This window comes from Schistocerca americana, chromosome X, assembly GCF_021461395.2.
Source record: "Schistocerca americana isolate TAMUIC-IGC-003095 chromosome X, iqSchAmer2.1, whole genome shotgun sequence".
Lineage (NCBI taxonomy): Eukaryota > Metazoa > Arthropoda > Insecta > Orthoptera > Acrididae > Schistocerca > Schistocerca americana.
In genome coordinates, this window is record NC_060130.1 from 473523603 (window position 1) to 473545050 (window position 21448).

The 21448-nt window shown below is 40.6% G+C and overlaps 1 protein-coding gene across 1 annotated transcript in view; it reads left to right on the plus strand.

The window, feature by feature from the left end:
- The window catches only part of LOC124554842, a 511599-nt gene that overhangs the window by 114231 nt on the left and 375920 nt on the right, over positions 1-21448 (plus strand). Inside the window, exons 4-8 of the mRNA XM_047128504.1 lie at positions 3788-3865; positions 4230-4295; positions 14204-14293; positions 16966-17055; positions 17690-17779. Of these exons, the coding sequence (XP_046984460.1) occupies positions 3788-3865; positions 4230-4295; positions 14204-14293; positions 16966-17055; positions 17690-17779 (414 nt within the window). The remainder of the gene's footprint in view (positions 1-3787; positions 3866-4229; positions 4296-14203; positions 14294-16965; positions 17056-17689; positions 17780-21448) is intronic.

Genomic DNA, 21448 nt, shown 5'->3' on the forward strand with positions numbered 1-21448 from the left:
GAAGGTGTAAGTCAACTACCCTGGCCAGCAAGATCTCCGGATCTGTCCCCCATTGAGCATGTTTGGGACTGGATGAAGCGTCGTCTCACGCGGTCTGCACGTCCAGCACGAACGCTGGTCCAACTGAGGCGCCAGGTGGAAATGGCATGGCAAGCCGTTCCACAGGACTACATCCAGCATCTCTACGATCGTCTCCATGGGAGAATAGCAGCCTGCATTGCTGCGAAAGGTGGATATACACTGTACTAGTGCCGACATTGTGCATGCTCTGTTGCCTGTGTCTATGTGCCTGTGGTTCTGTCAGTGTGATCATGTGATGTATCTGACCCCAGGAATGTGTCAATAAAGTTTCCCCTTCCTGGGACAATGAATTCACGGTGTTCTTATTTCAATTTCCAGGAGTGTATTTGAATAATGACCTAGTTAGAAATATATTCGAATAAGGATCATCTCTGCTTATCACTACACCTTGTGCATCCTTCCTCTCTCTGGTCATTGCAGTTAATGCTATCAACTGTAATTAGTCTTATTAATTAATGTGCTTGATTTACTCATGAGAGCCTCCAGTGTAGCTGGATTGAAATTATTTTTTGCTAATTTTGAACAAACCAGACAATTACAATTATTTGTCATGCTTGTCAATGTAAATCTTTCAGTTTGTTCTCTTCAAAATATTTCTGAACAGCAGAGCGATTATGGCTGGAGACAGTGTGAGCGTTATTTCATCAGCTTTCATTCATGAAAATTTGTAGTTACACAGCTAAATTGATGACCTTCCAAAACATTCAATATTGAATTCTCACTTTATGTTTCATTATACGCAATCATACTCATTTGCTGTGATAATAACTGATGAATCTCAAGCATAAAGCATGCTTGCCAGGCCAGTTAGTGTCACTACATTGTGACAAAGCTGTATAGTGTCTATGTTTCCTCAGCAGCTTTCAAGGCTATGCGCCTGTTGCCTCCACATTCAGTGAGTGAGTGCTGCATGATACCAAATGAAGCTGTATGATACCAACTGAGGAGACTACTGAGTATGAGCTTACATGTATGAAGTGAATGATGGGCAGTGAGTGTTACTCATGCAGTTTTGCCACGCAGATGCAGTGCCCTACTAATTAAGCTGTAGATTCTTTGGTTGATTTATATTCAGAGTTACCAGTATCTTAAAATTCGCTGGGAGGTAGCTGCTACTAATCTTTAATACTCATGTCAAGCAATTTACCACATTGTTTAAGGCAGCTGACTCACATTTGATGGGGTTCTTATTTTCCTCCAGCTATTCAGATGTACGTTCTATAGTGCCTTTCTCTTAATTTTTCGAGTATATGTTGTATGGTTTCTAGCAAATGATTGTGCATGATTTTCTTCCCTGTCATTGTCTACTAGGAGCTTTTACTACTGAGCTTCTTAGTGATGAGACATTAATAGGAGCAGAAAAAAAATATTTTATTTCCAGTTTATGTGTTATATCCCTCCAGTTTGCTTTTATTTTTTACCTATTTCAGAGTTATTTTTGGTCAATTTTTGTGTTATTTTCTGCCTATTCTTGCTTTATGTTGCCAATTTTGGTATAAGTTTGTGATGGCTAATTTTGGAAGTACTGTATGTTCCTATTTTTGCCTTATTTCTTTTCAATGTTACATTGAAAATTAAAACAAACCTACCAGTTACATTATATTTATTGACATCACATCACGTTTATTTATGTTATTAAAAATGAAGCAATTTGTATTAAAATCACTAAATCTAATCAGTTAAAAATGTTGGTAATCATACACTGTTGAAAGTTTTCGAAACAAAGCACTGTCATAACTTCAAAGTTCTCTTTCGAGACTTTGTGCCTTTAAACTGTCAATACTTCACTATAGTGTGAAAGCAGCTGTCCAAAGTCAAAATTTGAACTTCAGAGACAAACTGCCTTCAGCACAGTACTGACATTGGACAATATCCACATATCCTGCTGGCATGGAAATTTGTTTTTCCACTAAATTATAAGGGATGTGTATCCACCAGAATGTCTTTACATGGCTGAGCCCTACCTTTCTAGGTATGCATATCTGTTTGACATAGCAGCATTAATAGAGCTCATTGTTGAAGAGCCCTTTGTTGAAGCAAGAACCTAGAACTGTGAACACAGACTTAATACATGAATCTGTGTCCATAAGAGTTGTTAGTGTAATTTGCAGGTGCAACCCAATGCATTTCAGCATTCCCTCCATCTCTTCCTGAAGTATTTGTCCCAATACAGTAAATGTTTTAACAGTCAACATCACATTTCCCAAAATTTTTGTGAAACAAATCATACCAAGAACAATACAGTTTGGGAGATCTTTAATGTTGTGCATCAGTTATACTGCATGTTTTTGTAGTTCAAAAGTATACTATGGCCCCACAAACACACAAATCACACCATACCCACTTGGTTTACTTGTCAGCCAGTCACAGCTCAGGACACATGATGTCACGCAGATGTGTTTCTGGTGGTAGAACATAACACTGGGAATATTCATTTCAGTGTTTGTTCAATGTTATTTTGTTCTATTTATCAATGAAGTCTGTGGTGACAGCATGATCTGTTACCTAGGCTAGTCCTTATGACAGGTCGAAAGCAAATATAGTTTTGTTTGTGTGATGATAACCAATATTGTGGAATAAAGTTTCTGCTGACTGACTGCAATCCCAAAATCTCTTCAAAGAATATTATTTCCTTGTCAAGAAATCAAGTTATGACTCATCAGCTAAGCTAATGGGCTTAAATTAACTGAGGCATGCAGTTTCAGTTTATATTGTATACAGCATGATGTCAAATTGATTTTATCAGCTAAATACACATTGGGTCAAAATAAAGATGCATGTTTCTTGATTTATAGTTTGCATTTATTGCCACAGAACCTAGTCAGTGAACCCAGTCCTTGTGTGTCATCTCCCACAATTTAATTTGCAAAAAAATATGAAGGAAATGTTCATAAGAACTTCGACTGTACAATACAAAAATGACAGTTTCTTCAAGTTATTGCTGAAAAAATTTACCACACTACAGTCTATTTTTTGCCCCATGAAATTGATCAGTAGAGACAAAAGCTTTACTCTAAAAATGGTGATGGCATTGTCATACTTCATGCGGAAGGCACAGTCAGGCAAAGGACAGCACATGCTATTACACATGCTTGAAAGCTTAACGTTCCCTGTTATTTTGTCATGTTCCATGATCTCTCTGTGCTAAATGATGTCATTATGCACCACTCTTCACTACATAGTGACCTTTTGGTCCACTAAGAGGTCTGTATTTTGTAAGAGCAGAACAGGTTCTTTATTATTTTCCATTATATGGTATATACTTTGATTAAAATAACTTTCTGATTGACGTTTCAGTGAGTTGAGTGGTATAGTGCAGTGACAAGCCCATCGTAATTCCTTCTCGAGTGCAGCATGTTTGCTGTGTTGCTGATTCTATTGGCATGTGCAGAGCTTCACCAGGGATGGCTGGCTGTAAGCAGGCAACGCAGACCCATGACTGCAGTCTGTCAGTCACAAAGTAATTTTAGTTGAAGTGTAGTAATATGTTTGTGGTGAAAGAGCCAGTGACATGGGTATCATGTGACAGCTTGGGTGTCTGCACAATTCCATTGAGGTTTTCTCTTCTGTGCAAATGCTCTTTTGCAGTTGTAGGAGTTCTTGTTCTAACAATTGTTCCTATCCAGAGTACTTTTAGGTGAGTGGATATTTACAGTGCTGCTACTCTGTGTTAATTTGTGAATATTTATTTATTTATTTATTTCAGAGATCTGGTTGTACTTTTGGTACTAATGATGAAGAAACCAAAAGAAATGTTACAAACGACACACAAACAGAAGATAATGTGAGTACTGATCTAGTCACACAGCATTAAACTTTAAACAAACAGCTAAATTGTGCAATAATCTTGTTTCTCCTTTGAATTTAATACCTGATGAACCATATGTTACACATTCATAATTTTTATTATAGTTAGACCTTTACTTATGAAAATGCTCTGTAATATTGCAGTGAACATTAACAGTGCTTCCTGACTACTTACAAATCACACTGATGCTAACAGGGTGTACCTTGGACAAGGTTATGGCATTTTCCTTCGCCCATCCTCTTTTTGTAATGATTGTACCTGTGTCCAGAGCACTCTTAGGTTAATGGATATCTACAGTGCTGTTACTTTGTGTTCATTTGTGAATATTTCTTTATTTCAGAGATCTGGTGTCAATGATGAAGTTATGGGGGAAAATGCTATAAACCATGAACAAACTGAACATAATGTGAGTATTGTTCTAGTCATACAGCACTGAACTTTAAACAAACAGCTAGCATGTACAACGGTCTTATTTCTCCTCTGAATTTAATACAGTTGAAACCAGTCCTTCATCTCAAATTACTTAGACATTGTAGATAACTCTTCACATCAGCGTCAAGATGTAAGTCAATATCTTTGAAAGGACATGAAATAAAGTAAAGGTGTAACTTCAGTTTTGGAATGTATGATACTTTGTTGTAAACAGTATTTTTCATCTATATTGTTTTGAACACTACTAATGATTAATCTATTTAGCAATATAAGAGGATGCACATCTGAATGTTGGAAGATTATGTTCATGAGTCATGACAGATGCTGATACCATAGTAGTCTTTGTTAAAACTATATTTACAAGGAAAGTATATATGAAGGGCTACTCTGAATATTTTGAAAAAGTGTCAGAAATAGATACTTTACAAAAACTTTTTGTTACATGTCATAAATTTACTTCCTTTCTAGTTGTGTGCTCTTGGGCATTCTCTAAAACGACACAGTGAAATACTTTAATAAATTGTTACTTGAGCTGGTTGTTTAAAAGTCTGCAGGGAGATGTAGATGCTTATGGTGCCTTGAAATGATTATTATATATAGGGTGGGCCACTGGTAGCTACCAACACTCAGTCTGACAAGAGGGCTCGTGTAGCCAGTCGTCCTGACTCAGGAGCGAAATCTAAGGGTATCATGTCTAGTAACAGAACACATGCTGGTAGTCAGAATTTGTTTTTAATTGTTAAAAGGAAAGAGGGCAGCTTTGAGAAAGTTTCACCTTCCTATATTCAAAAAGGGCTGGAGGGCTTTGCTGAAAGTTGAAAATCTGCTAAGCAATTGCGTAATGGGACACTGCAGATGGAAACTGCTGGTTTCCTATTAAGCTAAGAATCTGCAGAATGCGCAATCTGTTGGGGAATATGCCATCGAAACTGAGCTGCACACCACCTTGAATGACAGCAAAGGTGTTGTGACATCCAGGGATATTCCCAAAGAGGAACTGAAAGATGAGTGGGCTCCAGAAGTAATAGTTGACATGCAAAATATCATGAAGAGGGTGGATGGGGTTCTTGTTAAGTCTGACTCCTTTATCCTGATGTTCAGTAGCATGAAACTCGCTGAGCATATTAAGGCAGGTTTCCTTCGCTTAAGTGTGCGGCCTTATGTACATAACCCAATGCAGTGATTCAAATGACAGTGCTCTGGGCATAATACTCTTGGGTGTCATGGAGAAGTTACTTGTGGCAAGTGCGGTCAGGAAGGTGTCCATTGTTAGTCTCCATTGAAGTTTGTGAATTGCTCTGGACTTCACCCTGTCTGGTGTCAGGACTGCAGTGTGTATCTGGAAGAATGGAAGATACAGGAGCTTAAAACTATGAAGCTCATCCCCTATGGGAGGCAAAAAACTTATGGAAAGCCATGCTGCACCCGTGTTTTGCTACCTCCTTCACTTCAGTTGTTAAACAGCCAATGCCGGAAAGCTAGTGCTGCTACAAAAACGGAGGCTGCTAATGTCAGCACTAGTACCTGCGTGTGTCCATGCACTTGTGCTACTGCAGTCGTTTCTAAGCCTGTCCCTCCCCAAAGAACTTCAGAAAAAGCTGTGGTTGCTGACATTGTGGCGCTCCCTACCCATCCAAAGGTTCCATCTGATATGCTGTACAATGCTGCCACACCCACAACTGCAGTAGTGGCTGCAAAGTCCAGGCAGGGGAAAAAATCCAAGGCAAAAAGTCCAACACCGGTTGAACTGGGCAGAAAACAGCCTGACGTTCTTGAGAACGACCTCTCTGACATCTCTCTTGAGTCTTCTTTAGAGGCTATGGAGCTTGATGTCGGATAGGGGCAACCATCTTGCTACAAAACTGAGCTTCCACCCATTGTGGGCTCACCTCCCCATCAGTAAGTCAGGATGAAAGTACTACCCCAGGCACCCCCACCCCCCACCCCCGCCCAAATAGATGGCTCCTATTATACAAACATGAAAGGATTCAGGATGCTCATTGAGGAACTGAAACTCCTAATGCAGCAATGCCCTCTGTGCTTGTGTTTACAGGAAACACGTTTCAAAGCATCTGATGCCCCTGCACTATGGGGCTATCGCTATATCACAAGGATGTCCTGACGGGGGCAGAGGCAAAGGAGGGGTTACCGTGTTTGTCAATTTTGTCAATAATGGGCACCACTCCTCTGCCCTTTTTCTGTATACCAACCTGCAAGCAGTTGCAGCTGAAATTTCTGCACGTTAGAGGCTTAAAGTTTGTTCTCCTTATTTACCTCCACTGGATGCAGTAGACTCTGAGGCTCTTGTGGATCTTATCACTGAACTCTCCCGACCATTTCTCTTCCTGGGAGACTTCAATGCCCATCGTGCCCTGTGGGGCTCAACATCTACTTACCGTCGGGGTTGAGTTTTGGAAAGCCTCCTGACATCTCGAGAGCTGTGCATCCTAAATACTAGTACTCCAACTCATTTTTGTGCTGCTTCTGGGTCATTCTCAGCCATTGACCTACCTCTCTTCTGCCGGCCGCGGTGGCCAAGTATTTCTAGGCGCTTCAGTCCAGAACTGCGCGACTACTACGGTCGCAGGTTCAAATCCTGCCTCGGGCATGGATGTGTGAGAGATCCTTAGGTTAGTTAGGTTTAAGTAGTTCTAAGTTCTAGGGCACTGATGATCTCAGGTGTTAAGTCAAATAGTGCTTAGAACCATTTTCTACCTCTCTTCTCTCCAGCCTTCGCCGACTCTGTTCACTGGGAGGTCATTGACAACCTTCATTCCAGCGACCACTTCCTAATCCGCCTTCAGCTACTTGAAGGTGTGTTGTAGGAACAGAAGCCACCAATATGGATGATTGGTGGGGCTAACTGGACACCGTTTGGCTAGTTGGCTGTGTTTTGAACACCATGACAGCGTCCAGGAATGGGTGGATCACATCACACGTGTTCCATCATGTTGCTGATGTATCCATACCAAAGTTTTTCGGCCCTCTTCAGATGCGACCTGTCCCTTGGTGGACAGAAGAGTGCCATTTAGCCATCCGAGACAGGCGTGTGGTGTATCCATACCAAAGTTTTTCGGCCCTCTTCAGATGCGACCTGTCCCTTGGTGGACAGAAGAGTGCCATTTAGCCATCCGAGACAGGCGTGTGGTGCTTCGACAGTTTAAATGCCGCCTGACAGCAGACAATCTCACACCATTTCGACTAGCGAGAGCCAGGGCTCACCGCGTCATTAGAGAGAGCAAAAAGTGGTCATGGCATGAGTTCCTGAACTCCATAAATCATTCCAGTCGTTCCTCCAAAGTATGGGAAGCCAACCAGAGGATTTCTGGTAAACACAGCCATTTACTGATAGCTGCAGTGCTGCACTAAGGTTGCCTCCAAACAACACCTAGAGACATTGCTCAGATGCTGGCCGAGCATTTTGCACAAACTACTGCCAGTGCAAGCCAGGATCCAACGTTTCATCACTACTGTGCGACTGTCGAGAGGGAAAAATTGAACTTCAGATCCAACAGTTCTGAGGTCTACAACTCCCCTCATGGGAGCTTGAATCGGCACTGACTTCCGACCTCCGACACTGCACCCAGTCATGACCACATCTGGTACTGCATGCTTTGACATTCGCCAGCGGCGTCAAAGGAAGTCGTCCTTGAATGTTTCAATCTAATATGGCAGACAGTCGTATTCCACAACTCGTGGCGGGAGGCAATTCTAATCCCTCTCCTCAAACCAGAAAAGGACCGCACATGACCCAGTAGTTACCGGAGTATCGCCTCAACGAGCTGTGTAGGAAAGACCCTGGGAAAGATGGTTAACTGTCATCTGGTCTGGCTGTTAGAGACCAGGTAACTCCTTAGCTGCTCTTGGTGTGGATTCCAGAAATTTCAGTCCACCGTCGACAACCAGACCCTCTTAGAGGTGGCTATTCAGCAGGCTTTCCTCGGTCAGCATCACTGTATTGGCATATTTTTTGATGTCAGTAAGGCATGCGATACTACTTGGAGACACTGTATTCCCATACAACTGCATCAATGGGCCTTTGGTTGCCACCTCCCCATTTTAATTTGGTCTTTCCAGTTTCAGCAGTTTTTTAGGACCTGAGTTGGTGACACGCCATCTGATATATTTGAGCAGGAGAATGGTGTCCCTCAGGGCAGTGTTTTTTAAGTGTTACCCTCTTTTCTATAGCCATCAACAGTATCACATCTACAGTAAGGAGTCCTGTACAGTGCTCCTTATATGTGGACAATTTTGCTGTTTTCTGTTCCTCCTCCAGTGTTGCAACAGCGAGCCATCGGCTGCAACTTGCAGTGTGCTGCAAAGACAGGTTTTCAGTTTTCTGCTGGTAAGTGTGTGTGTGTGTGTGTGTTCATTTTAATCATTCTCCTCATCTTTTTAATTTGCCTGCCTTGAATAGGGGGGACACTATCCTACATTTTAGAGACACAGTGTGATTTATGGGCTGCATTTTTGACTCCAGATTGTCATGGTTGCCCACATCTGCGAGACTTGAAAGCCAGAACCCTGAAGGCACTGAACATCCTCAAGTGCCTTAGCTGCAGGTCTTGGGGGAGGCGACAGGGCATGTCTCCTCCAGTTTTATCGGAATATTGTGCCTTCATGGCTGGACTACAGGTGCACGGTGTATGGGTCAGTGAGGCCCTCGTATTTGCAGATTGTTGATGCTGTCCACCATGTGGGGATTTGACTGGCCACGGGTGCTTATTGGACCAGTCCCATACCCAGCCTCTGTGTTGAGGCCAGGGAACTACCACTTACCATCTGGCGGCAGCTCCTCCTCGTGCGCCAGGTGTGGAAGTTTCTTGCAGCTCCAACTTCACCCGTTCACTGTTATTGTTGGTCATCCACCTTTGGACCATCTTTTTTCCCACTGTCCCTGAGCCATGATGCCATTTGGGATTCATGTGCAATGTGTGCTGGAATCCCTGTATGGTCCAAATCCAGGGTTTTAACCACCTGCCACCCTGGTTACTGGAGAGGCCCAGAGTGATTTTTAGATTTGGTGCGGTACAAGAGAGATTGGACCCCTGCTTCCATTTTTAATGCAACATTTTCTACCATTTTATCTGAGCAGCACGACTATGTAGCTGTTTCTATGGATGGGTCGAAACAGGGGGATTCTATTGGTTGCTTTGTTGTTTTTTTGGGTTGTGTCCTCAATGTCCGACTGCCTCAGACGTTTACTGCCTTTGATGCAACAATTTCTGCGATCTTGCGGGCACTGGAGCAGATGAGACCCTCTTCCCGTCCTAAATTTCTTGCCCGTTCAGATTCACGAAGTGCTTTCACTCGTTGCAACATTTGTACCCAGCAACTAATATACTCCACACGATCCAGGATGCCCTCCTTCAACTACAACAACTGGGGAAGGAGGTGGCTTTCTACTGGGTTCTAGGGTACATGGGCATTGCTGGGAACAAAAAGACAGATCTCGCAGCCAAGGAGGCGTGTCTTGATTCGAAACTATTTCAGTGTGCCATCCCCCTGCACGCACTCACCTCACTGTTGAGCTCAAGAGTCTTACATCTGGGAGGATGAGTGGCTGGAAATGACTGGCAGTAAGCCCTGTTTAGTTGAGCCCACAACGCGTGTGTGGTGTACTACTTCCAGTCACGTAGACGGGACGAGATTCTCCTCACTCGTCTTCATATAGGTCATAGGCCTTTGACACATGGTTCTTTGCTCTGTGGAGAGGACCCTCCAATGTGTGGTGCTTGTGGCATCCAGATCATGTTTTATTGGGTTGTGTTTTATTTTCTGACCAGCGTCCCATGGCTGACTTGCCTGTGGATCTGCCATCTCTTTTAGGAAATAATCAAACAAATGTGGTTAAAGTTTTAAAGTTCTGTGACTTGTCCAATGTTTTTACCAAGATCTTAGGGAGAGGGTCTTAATTTGTTCACAGGGTGACTGGCTCACCCGTATTTTACATAGGTGGCCAGCCAGTGACAATTTTCTGTGGCGTCCTTGACACTCCTTTCTCATTTTACTTATGTTTTATTTTCTTATGCAGCATTTTTCATCGTTTCCAGCTTTCTTTACTTATATACTACCATTTTACAAATTTTGTCCACATTCGTTTCTTTTAATGTGTGTTAGGGTGCTGATAACCTCGACATTGAGTGCGCCCCCCCCCCCCCCCCCCCTCCACACATACACACACACATGCATGCACGCGCATGCACCACGAAGCCTCTTTCAGATTGTCAGGTGCTGCTAAACTGTCTCACTTGAGTACATGGCATCTCCATCTCCTCACTGGTCATTCGACATCTGATGCTGCTTTTGCTGTTGTATACTGGTAAGACTAGTAAGTTTTAGTAAATAAACTAAGCATGAATATAAGGAGTAGGATAGAGTGCTACTTACCGTAAAGATGACCTGTTAGGTTGTGGACAGGCACAATGAAAAGACTGCTACACATGCAGCTATCAGCCAAAACCTTCATCAGCAAAGAAAACATACACACATTTATGCAAGCACACACACCTCACACACACTCGGCCACCACCACCGGCAACTCTTACTGGAATTCTGATCAGAGCTGTCAATGGTGGTGGCCAAATGTGCGTCAGGTGTGCTTGATTGTGTGTATGTTTTTTGTTTTTTTTTTTGCTGAGGAAGGCTTTGGCCGATAGCTGCATAGGCATGTTTTTTCGTAGTGCCTGTCTGCAACTCAACGGGTCATCTTTACTGTGAGTAGTAATCTATCCTATTCCTTTTATTGTTGTTATTCCAGCCTGGAGTTTGCATTGTTTAAATGATACATTAACATTATTTATGTGCTCCAGTGATTGTTCTACCTGTCACAGAGATTACAACTAGAATCATTTTCATACCTGCTGATTGTGTATGTGTACAAAGTTATGTTGACATCTGGGTCTTCTGGGTGCTTCACATTTTTGTCAGACAGTAATCACCATAACTGTTAATGCATTTATCCCATTGTGACATAAGGCAATCAGTGCCTTTCTGGAAAAATGGTAACTGTTGCCTATGAAACCGTGATTGTACCCAGGTGTGCACCTCTTCATCTGAAGCCAATAGGCGGCCACAAATGTCTTTCTTCAGGCCTTGAAAGATTTCCCAGTCAAACTGCTGCAGTGTAGTCAAAACAACCTTTGCAACATGGGGCAGACATTGTCTTGCAACAGAATGATGGCGTCCGTCAACATTCCTGGACATTTGGACTTGATGGCATCCTTCATTGAATGCACAGCAGTTCATGGACACTTTGCAGAAATGTAGTGCACCAAGTTCAAGGGCCCAAGAATATTGATGGACAGCAACACTCTGTTGCAGAGTAATCCCTGCCCACATGTTGTCAATGTTGTTTCGACTATGCTGCAAGAGTTTCATTGGAAAGCCGTTACACATCCACGTACTTTTTTTCCACCTGTCTCAATTTCATTTGACTGCCCTTTTATAAGAAGGCATCAGAGCAAGACTGCTAGGTGGACAATGAAGAGTCTCGATTTTGGACATATAGGAAATTCTCCTATGTCTCAGTTACTAATGGTGCCTTCTTAAAGTGTGTTTCCAACAGTGTGTTAAACTTGTAACATTCCGCTACTGAACTGTGTGTGTCATCTAGTATCTCTCTCTCTCTCTCTCTCTCTCTCTCTCTCTCTCTCTCTCTCTCTCTCTCTCTATCACACACACACACACACTCACACACACTCACACACTCTAGTTGTTTAGGTGATAGCCTCTCTGTGAACATATGAACTAAAGCATGCCAATTTCTTCTATCATGCACTACTTTCTGCAGACTTTCCAGGTTGGAACCCATTACTTCTGTGATTCCATCAATCCATCTCATTCTTTGCTACCATTTTCTTGTTGTTCCTTCAATCTTCCCTAGCACTCAGGTGTTTTCCAGTGAATCGTGCCTTATCATGATGTACCTGTAATACGTCAGTTTTTATTTCAGTATCAGACCTTTCGAGGAGCAGTCTGGTTTTATTTGTTGCAGTACTGACCTATTCGTTTTCTTTGTGGTCCATGGAACTCTGAAGAGTTTCCTCCAACACTACAATCCAAAGAAGTCTATTATACGCCATTCAGTCTTTCTTATGGTCCAATTCTTACATCCATACATCACACTGGAGAGACAATAGCCATTACTATATGGATTATTGTTGTCTACTCCTTAAAACGTTCTCAAGGTTGGATATTGATTTTCTGCCAAGTAACAAGAAAGTACAAAAAGTATAACACTATAGCAAACTCATCCGACTGTGGTGTGGGTTTAGTGTTGGTAAACCCAGCCACCGATGACAGTTTTTTGTTTTTCTTAAATATTATGATATGTCAAAAAGCTAGTATTTGGCTGTTTCAGGGCTGTGGGCTTGAGATAGCTGATGTAACTAAAGACAAAACTGCAGGGAACTGGGAAGCAACTGTTATCCTAAATCAACTCGGGGATGATGGGAATACTATGTTTATGAATCTATCATCCAATAATCAGTACATATTTCTGCAATTATATAAGCTACTCTTAAGGTGTACCAACTACAGATGTATCCTGTGAAACACATATTTCCATAGGTTTCAAATCAAGTAACGCTGTGAAAAGGATTAGAAAATATCAGATTCCACAGAGCATTTATGAAGCAAGGCAGTTGGTGAAGAGAGAGATTTCAATTCGAAAGTGCAACTTCCCTGTCTCCAAGCCGGCCGCTGTGGCCAAGCAGTTCTAGGCACTTCAGTCCAGAACCGCACTGCTGCTACAGTCTCAGGTTCAAATCCTGCCTCGGGCATGGATGTGTGTGATGTCCTTAGGTTAGTTAGGTTTAAGTAGTTCCAAGTCTAGGGGACTGATGACCTCAGATGATAAGTCCCATAGTGCTTAGAGCCATTTTGAACCCTGTCTCCATCTGGGAACTGAATTCTGCACATCTACATCTACATTTACATTGATACTCCGCAAGCCACCCAACGGTGTGTGGCGGAGGGCACTTTACGTGCCACTGTCATTACCTCCCTTTCCTGTTCCAGTCGCGTATGGTTCGCGGGAAGAACGACTGTCTGAAAGCCTCCGTGCACGCTCTAATCTCTCTAATTTTACATTCGTGATCTCCTCGGGAGGTATAAGTAGGGGGAAGCAATATATTCGATACCTCATCCAGAAACGCACCCTCTCAAAACCTGGCGAGCGAGCTACACCGCGATGCAGAGCGCCTCTCTTGCAGAGTCTGCCACTTGAGTTTATTAAACATCTCCGTAATGCTATCACGGTTACCAAATAACCCTGTGACGAAACGCGCCGCTCTTCTTTGGATCTTCTCTATCTCCTCCGTCAGACCGATCTGGTACGGATCCCACACTGATGAGCAATACTCAAGTATAGGTCGAACGAGTGTTTTGTAAGCCACCTCCTTTGTTGATGGACTACATTTTCTAAGCACTCTCCCAATGAATCTCAACCTGGTACCCGCCTTACCAACAATTAATTTTATATGATCATTCCACTTCAAATCGTTCCGCACGCATACTCCCAGATATTTTACAGAAGTAACTGCTACCAGTGTTTGTTCCGCTATCATATAATCATACAATAAAGGATCCTTCTTTCTATGTATTCGCAATGCACTTCTGGTGTCATTTAACCGCTCCTAAAAATTCAAATACAGTGCAGAGTTTAGACAATAATGTGAAATAAATTCTTATATCTATTTGTGTGTGTGTGTGTGTGTGTGTGTGTGCAATTGAATTTAATGTGAATCTTGTTGATGTATTAAAGTAAGTATTGAAACGAAGTTTCTATCAGTCATGGAAATTGAATCTACGTTATAGTGTTAATAGTTTGTTTCCAAAATATTGCGGTTTGCTGCAAAGCTGCCATGTTGATTGTTTCAGGGCACTGTTCCAGTTGCTGTTGATGTCATTAATGCTATTACTGAAATTAACCAGGATAAAACTCTCACCCCAAATCACCCTGAAGATGATGTAAGTTTCATATTTACGTCTATTATCATTTAAACAGTTAATATTTCATGAAAGGTACTTGAGTGTCTGATTTCAATCATGATAAACAGTGGAACTGACTCTCTGTGAGAACTACTCTTCAATGGGTAGGCTTACAGAACTGCTTCTAAAACCCCAATGCAGTACATACAGATGAGGTGGTAGACATCCTAATTGCTTCCCTTAATGCCGTTTTTCTTGTTCTGTGAAATTTCGGGGGAACTGCCAGGTGTCAGTATTAGCCTGAGTTAGTTAGTCAGATTTTCAGTGGATCATTTTGCACACTAGATTGTCATGATGTGGAATGAGTCTTTTGATATTTACATCGCAAATTAATTTGTACGTATGGTTACATTTTGAACATTTCTAAGGTTTTCTCCATTCTCTCTCTCTCTCTCTCTCTCTCTCTCTCTCTCTATTTCTAGTGGAAAAAAGCTATTCAGATATGAGTTAATAATTCCTACCCACCACCTTTTTCACATTACAGTAATAGAAATTCGTCTATGGAATAGAAGTTGTCAAGGAGAAACTTATTCAGTTTGTTACAAAATTTTACTTTGCTGTCTGTCAGATATTTTATATCACGGGGTAAGTGATGAAAACATTTTGTTGCAACATCGTGCATCCCTTTTTGTGCTAAAGACCACCTTAAGATGGAGTAATGAATGTCGTTTTTCTTTCTGGTATTTTAATTATGGACCTCATTATTCCTTTTGAACTGTAGTGGATTATTTACAACAAACTTCTTGATGGAATAAATATACTGTGAAGCAGTAGTCAGAATGCCCAACTCCTTAAACAGGTGCCGACAAGATGATCATGGGTGAATACCAGATAATATTCTTACAGCAAGGTTTTGCACAATGAAGACTGTTTCTTCAAGATGAGTTATCCCACAACATTATTCCATATGACATTACTGAATGAAAATGAGCAAAATATGTCATCTTACTGATTTGTCTATCCCCAAGATTTGCAATGATTGTATGTGCAAGTGTGGCTGAACTAAATTGTTTTAGGAGTTGTTTACCCAGTTTATTATTTCTTCACCATGTGTTACACTTATCATTGGTATAGTACCTCTAGATGTGCAGAAGTGAATGTGTTTTGTTCTAAGAACTTTGTTCACCGTTTCTTCTGTTTCCATATGTATGCTTGGATTGATTACAATACTAGTGTCGTCCGCAAAAAGAACTAATTCTGCTTGTTGTATACTGAATGGAAGATCATGTACACATATGAGGAATAGTACTTTGGGGAGCCCCATACGTGATTTCTTCCCAGTCAGAATTAAGTCCCTGGAATATATTGCTCGATTAACTAAGTACAACGTTCTACATTCTTTTGGTAAGATATGACATTATCCATTGATTGGGTATAACCTCAGTCCCATAAAAGTCAATTTATCTGGTAGAATTCTCTGACTCGTGCAACCAAATGCCTTAGAGAGGTTGCAGAAATTACCAATCAGTGGTATTTTATTATTTCATGTGTGTAAAATTTGGTGAGTGAACGTGTAAATGGCATTCTCAGTAGAGCAACCCTTCTGAAGCATACTATTGTTGCTAAGGTGAGATACTATTCTAGAATGCTTCATCTTCTCAAAAATTTGGAATGTTGACAACAGTGAAACAGGTTGGTAGTTACTGACATATCTCTTATCACTTTTCTTGAAGACGGATTTAACTACACATATTTCAGTCTCTCTGTAAAAATGTCCTGAGTTAGTGATGCGTTACATATTTCAGACAAGACTGGGCTTATTACATGGAACAAATTTTTAGTGCTCTATTGGAAACATCATCAAAAGCAGATGAACTTTTATTTTTGAGAGAATGTATAATTTTCTTAATTTCAAAACTAAAAGTTTATGATCAAATTTTATGGAAGTTGCTTTTTCAGCATACTGCTGGGATATTGCTTTTGAACTTTTTGTTCTTATACTTTCTACTATATTTAAGAAATGATTATTAAATGCATTTGCTACCCATGACTCATCATTTATAGCCCTTCTATTCAGTTCAGTAGTGATGTCATGTTCTGTGGCTGGTTATCCTGTCTCTCATTTCACTACATTCAATATAGGCTTAAGTCTGTTGTCCGAAGAACTGATTTCTGACATTATGTGCAAGTTTCTTGATTATTTAATAATCTTTCTTAGTAATTTTGAGTAGTTTTCATAGAGTACAACTGCTGCAGGATCCCTACTTGTTCTTGCCAAAAGGTACATTTCACAACACACTTTAATCCCTCTAGTGATCCATTGTTTTTTATATGGCTGTTTAGTACCCTTTCTGATTAACTTATCTGGAAAGTTATTTTCAATTAATGAAATTTCATGGAATAATGTATAAGCTGTCAATATTTTAAAATCTTGCAGTCTTATTTGTAGCTAGTGTGTAATGAATTTGGCTTTGACATCTGAATGTCTAATGTTAAAATTCCTTCCTTCTTTCCTTATTGGAAGAGAGTGAATTTAATTTTGTGTGTTTGTTTTTGTAGTAACTGAATTTACTGTGATTCTTGTTGATGTATTAAAGTAAATATTGAAAGAAAGTTTCGGTCAACCATAGAATTTGAATCGATTACAGTACTTATAGCCTGTTTCCAAAATATAGCAGTTTGTTGGAAAGTTGGCATTTTGAATGTTTCAGGCCACTGTTCCAGTAGCACTTGATGCTGCTAGTGCTATTATTGAAAACAACCTGGAGGAAACTCTCATCCCAAATCACCTTGAAGATGATGTAAGTTTCAAATCTGAATCTACTATCCTTTAAACAGTTCATGCTTCAAGAGAGGTACTTGAGTGTCTCATTTCAGTCCTGATGAAGAGTGAAACTGATTTTTCTTTCTGTGAGAAGTAGAGTCTGCAATGTATAGACTTGCAAAAATTGTTCTAAAAGCCGAATGTATTACAGCATTTTGCAGAATGTAGAAAGTCATGGGAAAAAATCCTTATTGCTTTTATTAATGCAGTCTTTCTTGTCCTGTGAAATTTTAGGGGAACTGCTACATGTCTAGTATTAGCCTGAAATTTCACAGAATAATCTATAAACTGTGGAAACTTTAAACCTCACATTAATCTGTCGTATTTGAAGCCAGTGTCTAATACATTTGGCTTTGACTACTGAACATTAATATTTGTTCCTTCTTTCCATATTGGAAGAGAGTGTGCTTAATGTGTGTGTGTGTGTGTGTGTGTGTGTGTGTGTGTGTGTGTGTGTGTGTGTGTGTGTTTGGAAATATATTATTAAAGGAAAGGTTCTGTCAGGCCCTGGTTTGTGGGGTTAGTGATTTGGCAAGATTCTACAATACAGTATTACTAGCTGACAAAAAAATGTTTTGCATTGTCTGAAAGCTAGCATTTTGTTGTTTCAGGGCAATGGTCCAGTAATCACTGATGTCACTAGTGGTAATATCGAAGACAACCTAGAAGAAGCTATAACGTCAGATGACGTCAGAGATGATGTGAGTATTGAATTTATCAATCTTACATTCTTTAAGCAGATCACACTTGAAGAGCGATCCTTGAGGCTTTAATTCCAACCTTACTGAAGAGTTCAACTGCCCTTTTTCCATGTGGGAGCTGAACTCTGCTTATTGTTAGTGAGTGAAATTGTGCTAAATATCCAAATGCACTACCGTATGTTTCAGAACAGAAATAATGTTGTGGAAATAATCTTTTACTCAGCACATCATGGTGTTGCACTTAGAAGCTGCATCAGAAAAGTGTGGCCAACTGGTTTGTGATTTAAAAATTTTTATTTATTTATTGTCCTCTGAATCAATACTGTACATGACATGCACATGGTGATGCACAAACATACATTTGATGTTGGACATTTCAGTCCTAGATTCCAGGATACTACTGACCTGTAAGAGGTGTTGATCTACTATTATAATTGTGACTGCTTGAGGTAACAATATGACAGACATTTCTGCATGGGTAACTTTTAAATATATTTTACAATGTTGAGGAGAGCTATGAATGTACTTGGAAGATTGATATGCTTTGGTAGCTCCACAAATCTAGCTTGCAGTGACATGTTTGCATCTTCATAAGATCCAAACTTTCATAATGATTTTTCAGTTATCAAGACAAGAATACACACACTGAACAGTAAAAAGCTAACCCTTGGTCCTCTGTTTCTAGTGTGATTATAGTTCATCGACAGTAAAATTCTCCCTTCGGTTTTCATTGTTTGTGATTAGCTTTCAAAAAGCTACTTCTCAGTTGTGACTGATGGTACAGTGGTTGATGGAATGAGCAGCTAGCACTGATTTTAAATTTTTGTTCAGAAAAATTATGTCACTGTTAATTAGTCTATCACAGTCTTTCTTAAACTATTTTTGGTTCATACCGAGGCCACTGCTTGAGTTGACAAAGTTTGCTGAGGTATTTATGTCCCATTTTTGGAAGTAACTTACACTGTTGCTACGTGTTGAGGATTTTAATGTCAACATCCTCAGACGACTAAACACCATCAAATCTCAGATTCACAGATTGTATGAAGCCAACTGAGAAAGCACCAGTTTGACAAGGTTTTTGCATGATCCTGGCATTCCATATCATCGTGTATCCAACAACTGAGTTGATAATTATGAATTACTAATTTCATACCTGTGGCTTTGCTCATGCGTGCATATGTCACATATATTGCATACATCTTCTTGTCCCACCTCTCCATGTCCAACTCCTCCTCCTCCTCCTCCTCCTCCTCCTCGTCTTCTTCTTCCTCCACCTCTCTGTCTCCATCTCCTCTTCCCCCCTCTCTGTCCATCTGCTCCTCCCCTCTCTCTGTCCACGTTATCACTCTCTCTGTCCCCCCCACCCCCAAATCACTCTCTCTGTCTGCCTCTCCCCCCCCCCCCCCCTATCCACCTCCTCACCCTCTCTCTGTCCAGCTCCTTCCCCCCTCTCTGTCCATCTCCTTCCCCCCTCTCTGTCCATCTCCTTCTTCCCCCTCTCTGCTCCCCCTCCCTCTGGCCTTCTCCTCCTTCCCCTCTAGCTGTCCAGCTCCTCCTCTCCCTTTCTCTCTGTATTCACCTCCTATATCACCCTCACTCCAGGGGGAAGCTTGGTGGTTCTTACCACTTAAATAAATCTCTCATATATTTTAAGCCAAATGACACACTGGTTAAGGCATTAGATTCTTATTTGGGACTAGCAATATTTGAACTATTTACAGTCATACTTACCTAGCTTTCATTGCTCGAAATCATCTTAGGTGAATGCCAGAGTCTTCCCATTAGCAGCCAGATATCAGTTCATTTTATGCAGCTTTGGCCAGATGTGATAAACTCTGATGTTAAATGACCTTGAAGTCATAGATGCATTAAACACTAATCTCTTTTCTTCCATGTCTATATGAAAACTTTGTGCAGTAAGATAATTTGGCATTTATGAAAAGCAAGATCTGGTCACACTTTATGGAGAACAATTTAATATTCTTACCAAAGTGTGGATTAAGTTACTACCCTGTTTATTAAGGAGATGTGGAATTATTGTAATTCTGAAGTGTGAACGTAGGGAGAATCAATAAACTGCTTTTTGATATTCCTTATCCACATATCCAGACAAGAGGTAAATTCGTGTTATACGTGGCAAAGTCATTTTGGCTACAAAGGAAAAAGAAGGAGGTGCTATTCTTCTAGGTACTCGGTCAACATCAGAATTCAGGTAAGTGTGGCTGCAGGTGAAACTGCTAATAACGCTTGTGTGTCACTCACCAATTGCTGAGCTGACCTGCTACATTCCTGACTTTTAAGATATGAGCTCATTCGTAAGTTTGAGGATGTGGATGCACAGAGGTATAACAGCTGGTGAAAACAATGATCTGGGCATACTGGTCTGCCACTTGGCTACTTGCTTGAAAATGATCATCCTGATACACCTTTGATTAACGTCTTTGGACACTTGTGTACCTTTTCTGGTGTGAGAAACCAGTACAGCCTAAGTCGCTACAGTTTTCTATGTCTCACATTTTATCATTGTGCCTGCTGTATACACGGAAGGCAGGCAGGCTTGAGTTCAGTTTTTCATTAACATTCCAGTCATCAGGGATAATTCTCTAAATAAGAAGATCAGTCAGTTTACTGACTGATCTGTCCTCCATTACATCTGATGATAAGATTGATGTGGAACATACCTGAAAATCATATATTATGTGTGACTGCCTATCTAAATAATAATTTGTCATCTGCATGACAGGCTTACCCACTTCTTGTAAGCAATTAGTCAACTATATTTCTTTGTATGCTGGGCACTTTGAAATTTGAATGTATTCAATAAGGGACATCTTAAATGTCTGAGCTGCACCATGAGGTGGATTTCTAAAGTATTTATGTGACAGACCAGCGTTCTGGCATACAACCCATCACCAGTGGCACATACTGTGCATGTCTACATGAATTGACATGCCTGTCAGGCGTAAAATCTTTATGATGATTATAAATGATGTTGATCTCTGTGGTACATAGATTGTCATATGTACATCTTATAAAACTGTTAGACATGGAACGGAATGAGAATGATGATCTCTTTGAAACACATTGAAAAACGACCACTAGACAATTAGTTCCATTAATTGTGTGTGAAGTGCAATGTCACTTGTCTCAGCCACAATTGTGGGTCATGTTGGACAATGTTCTGATCATTGGATGATAAATATAATGCTTTCCTTAACAAATTTCTCATGATATTTGAGAGTTGCTTTCCATTAGAATGTTCTAAATGGGGTTCTAGCAGTAGTAGGCAGCCCGGGTGGCTGACTAGTGGGATAAGGATATCATGTAGAACAAAGTGAGAATTATAACAAAATGTTGGAAGTAGTCACAATCAAGCTACAGTAGCCCACTACAAACAGTACTGTAAGGTGCTTAAAATGTTATTGGGAAGACAAAGAGTATGTGGTATGCAAATAGAATAGGTAATTCACAGGATAAAATTAAAACCATGTGGTCAGTTGTGAAGGACACGTCTGGTCAGCAGCACAAGGTCGACAATATAAAGTCAGTTCATAGTAAAAATATTTCTGTTACTGATAAATCAGATATATGTACAGTAATTAACAATCATTTCCTGAGCATTGCTGCTGAATTAAATAAAATTTTAGTTTCTACAGGGAATCATATAAC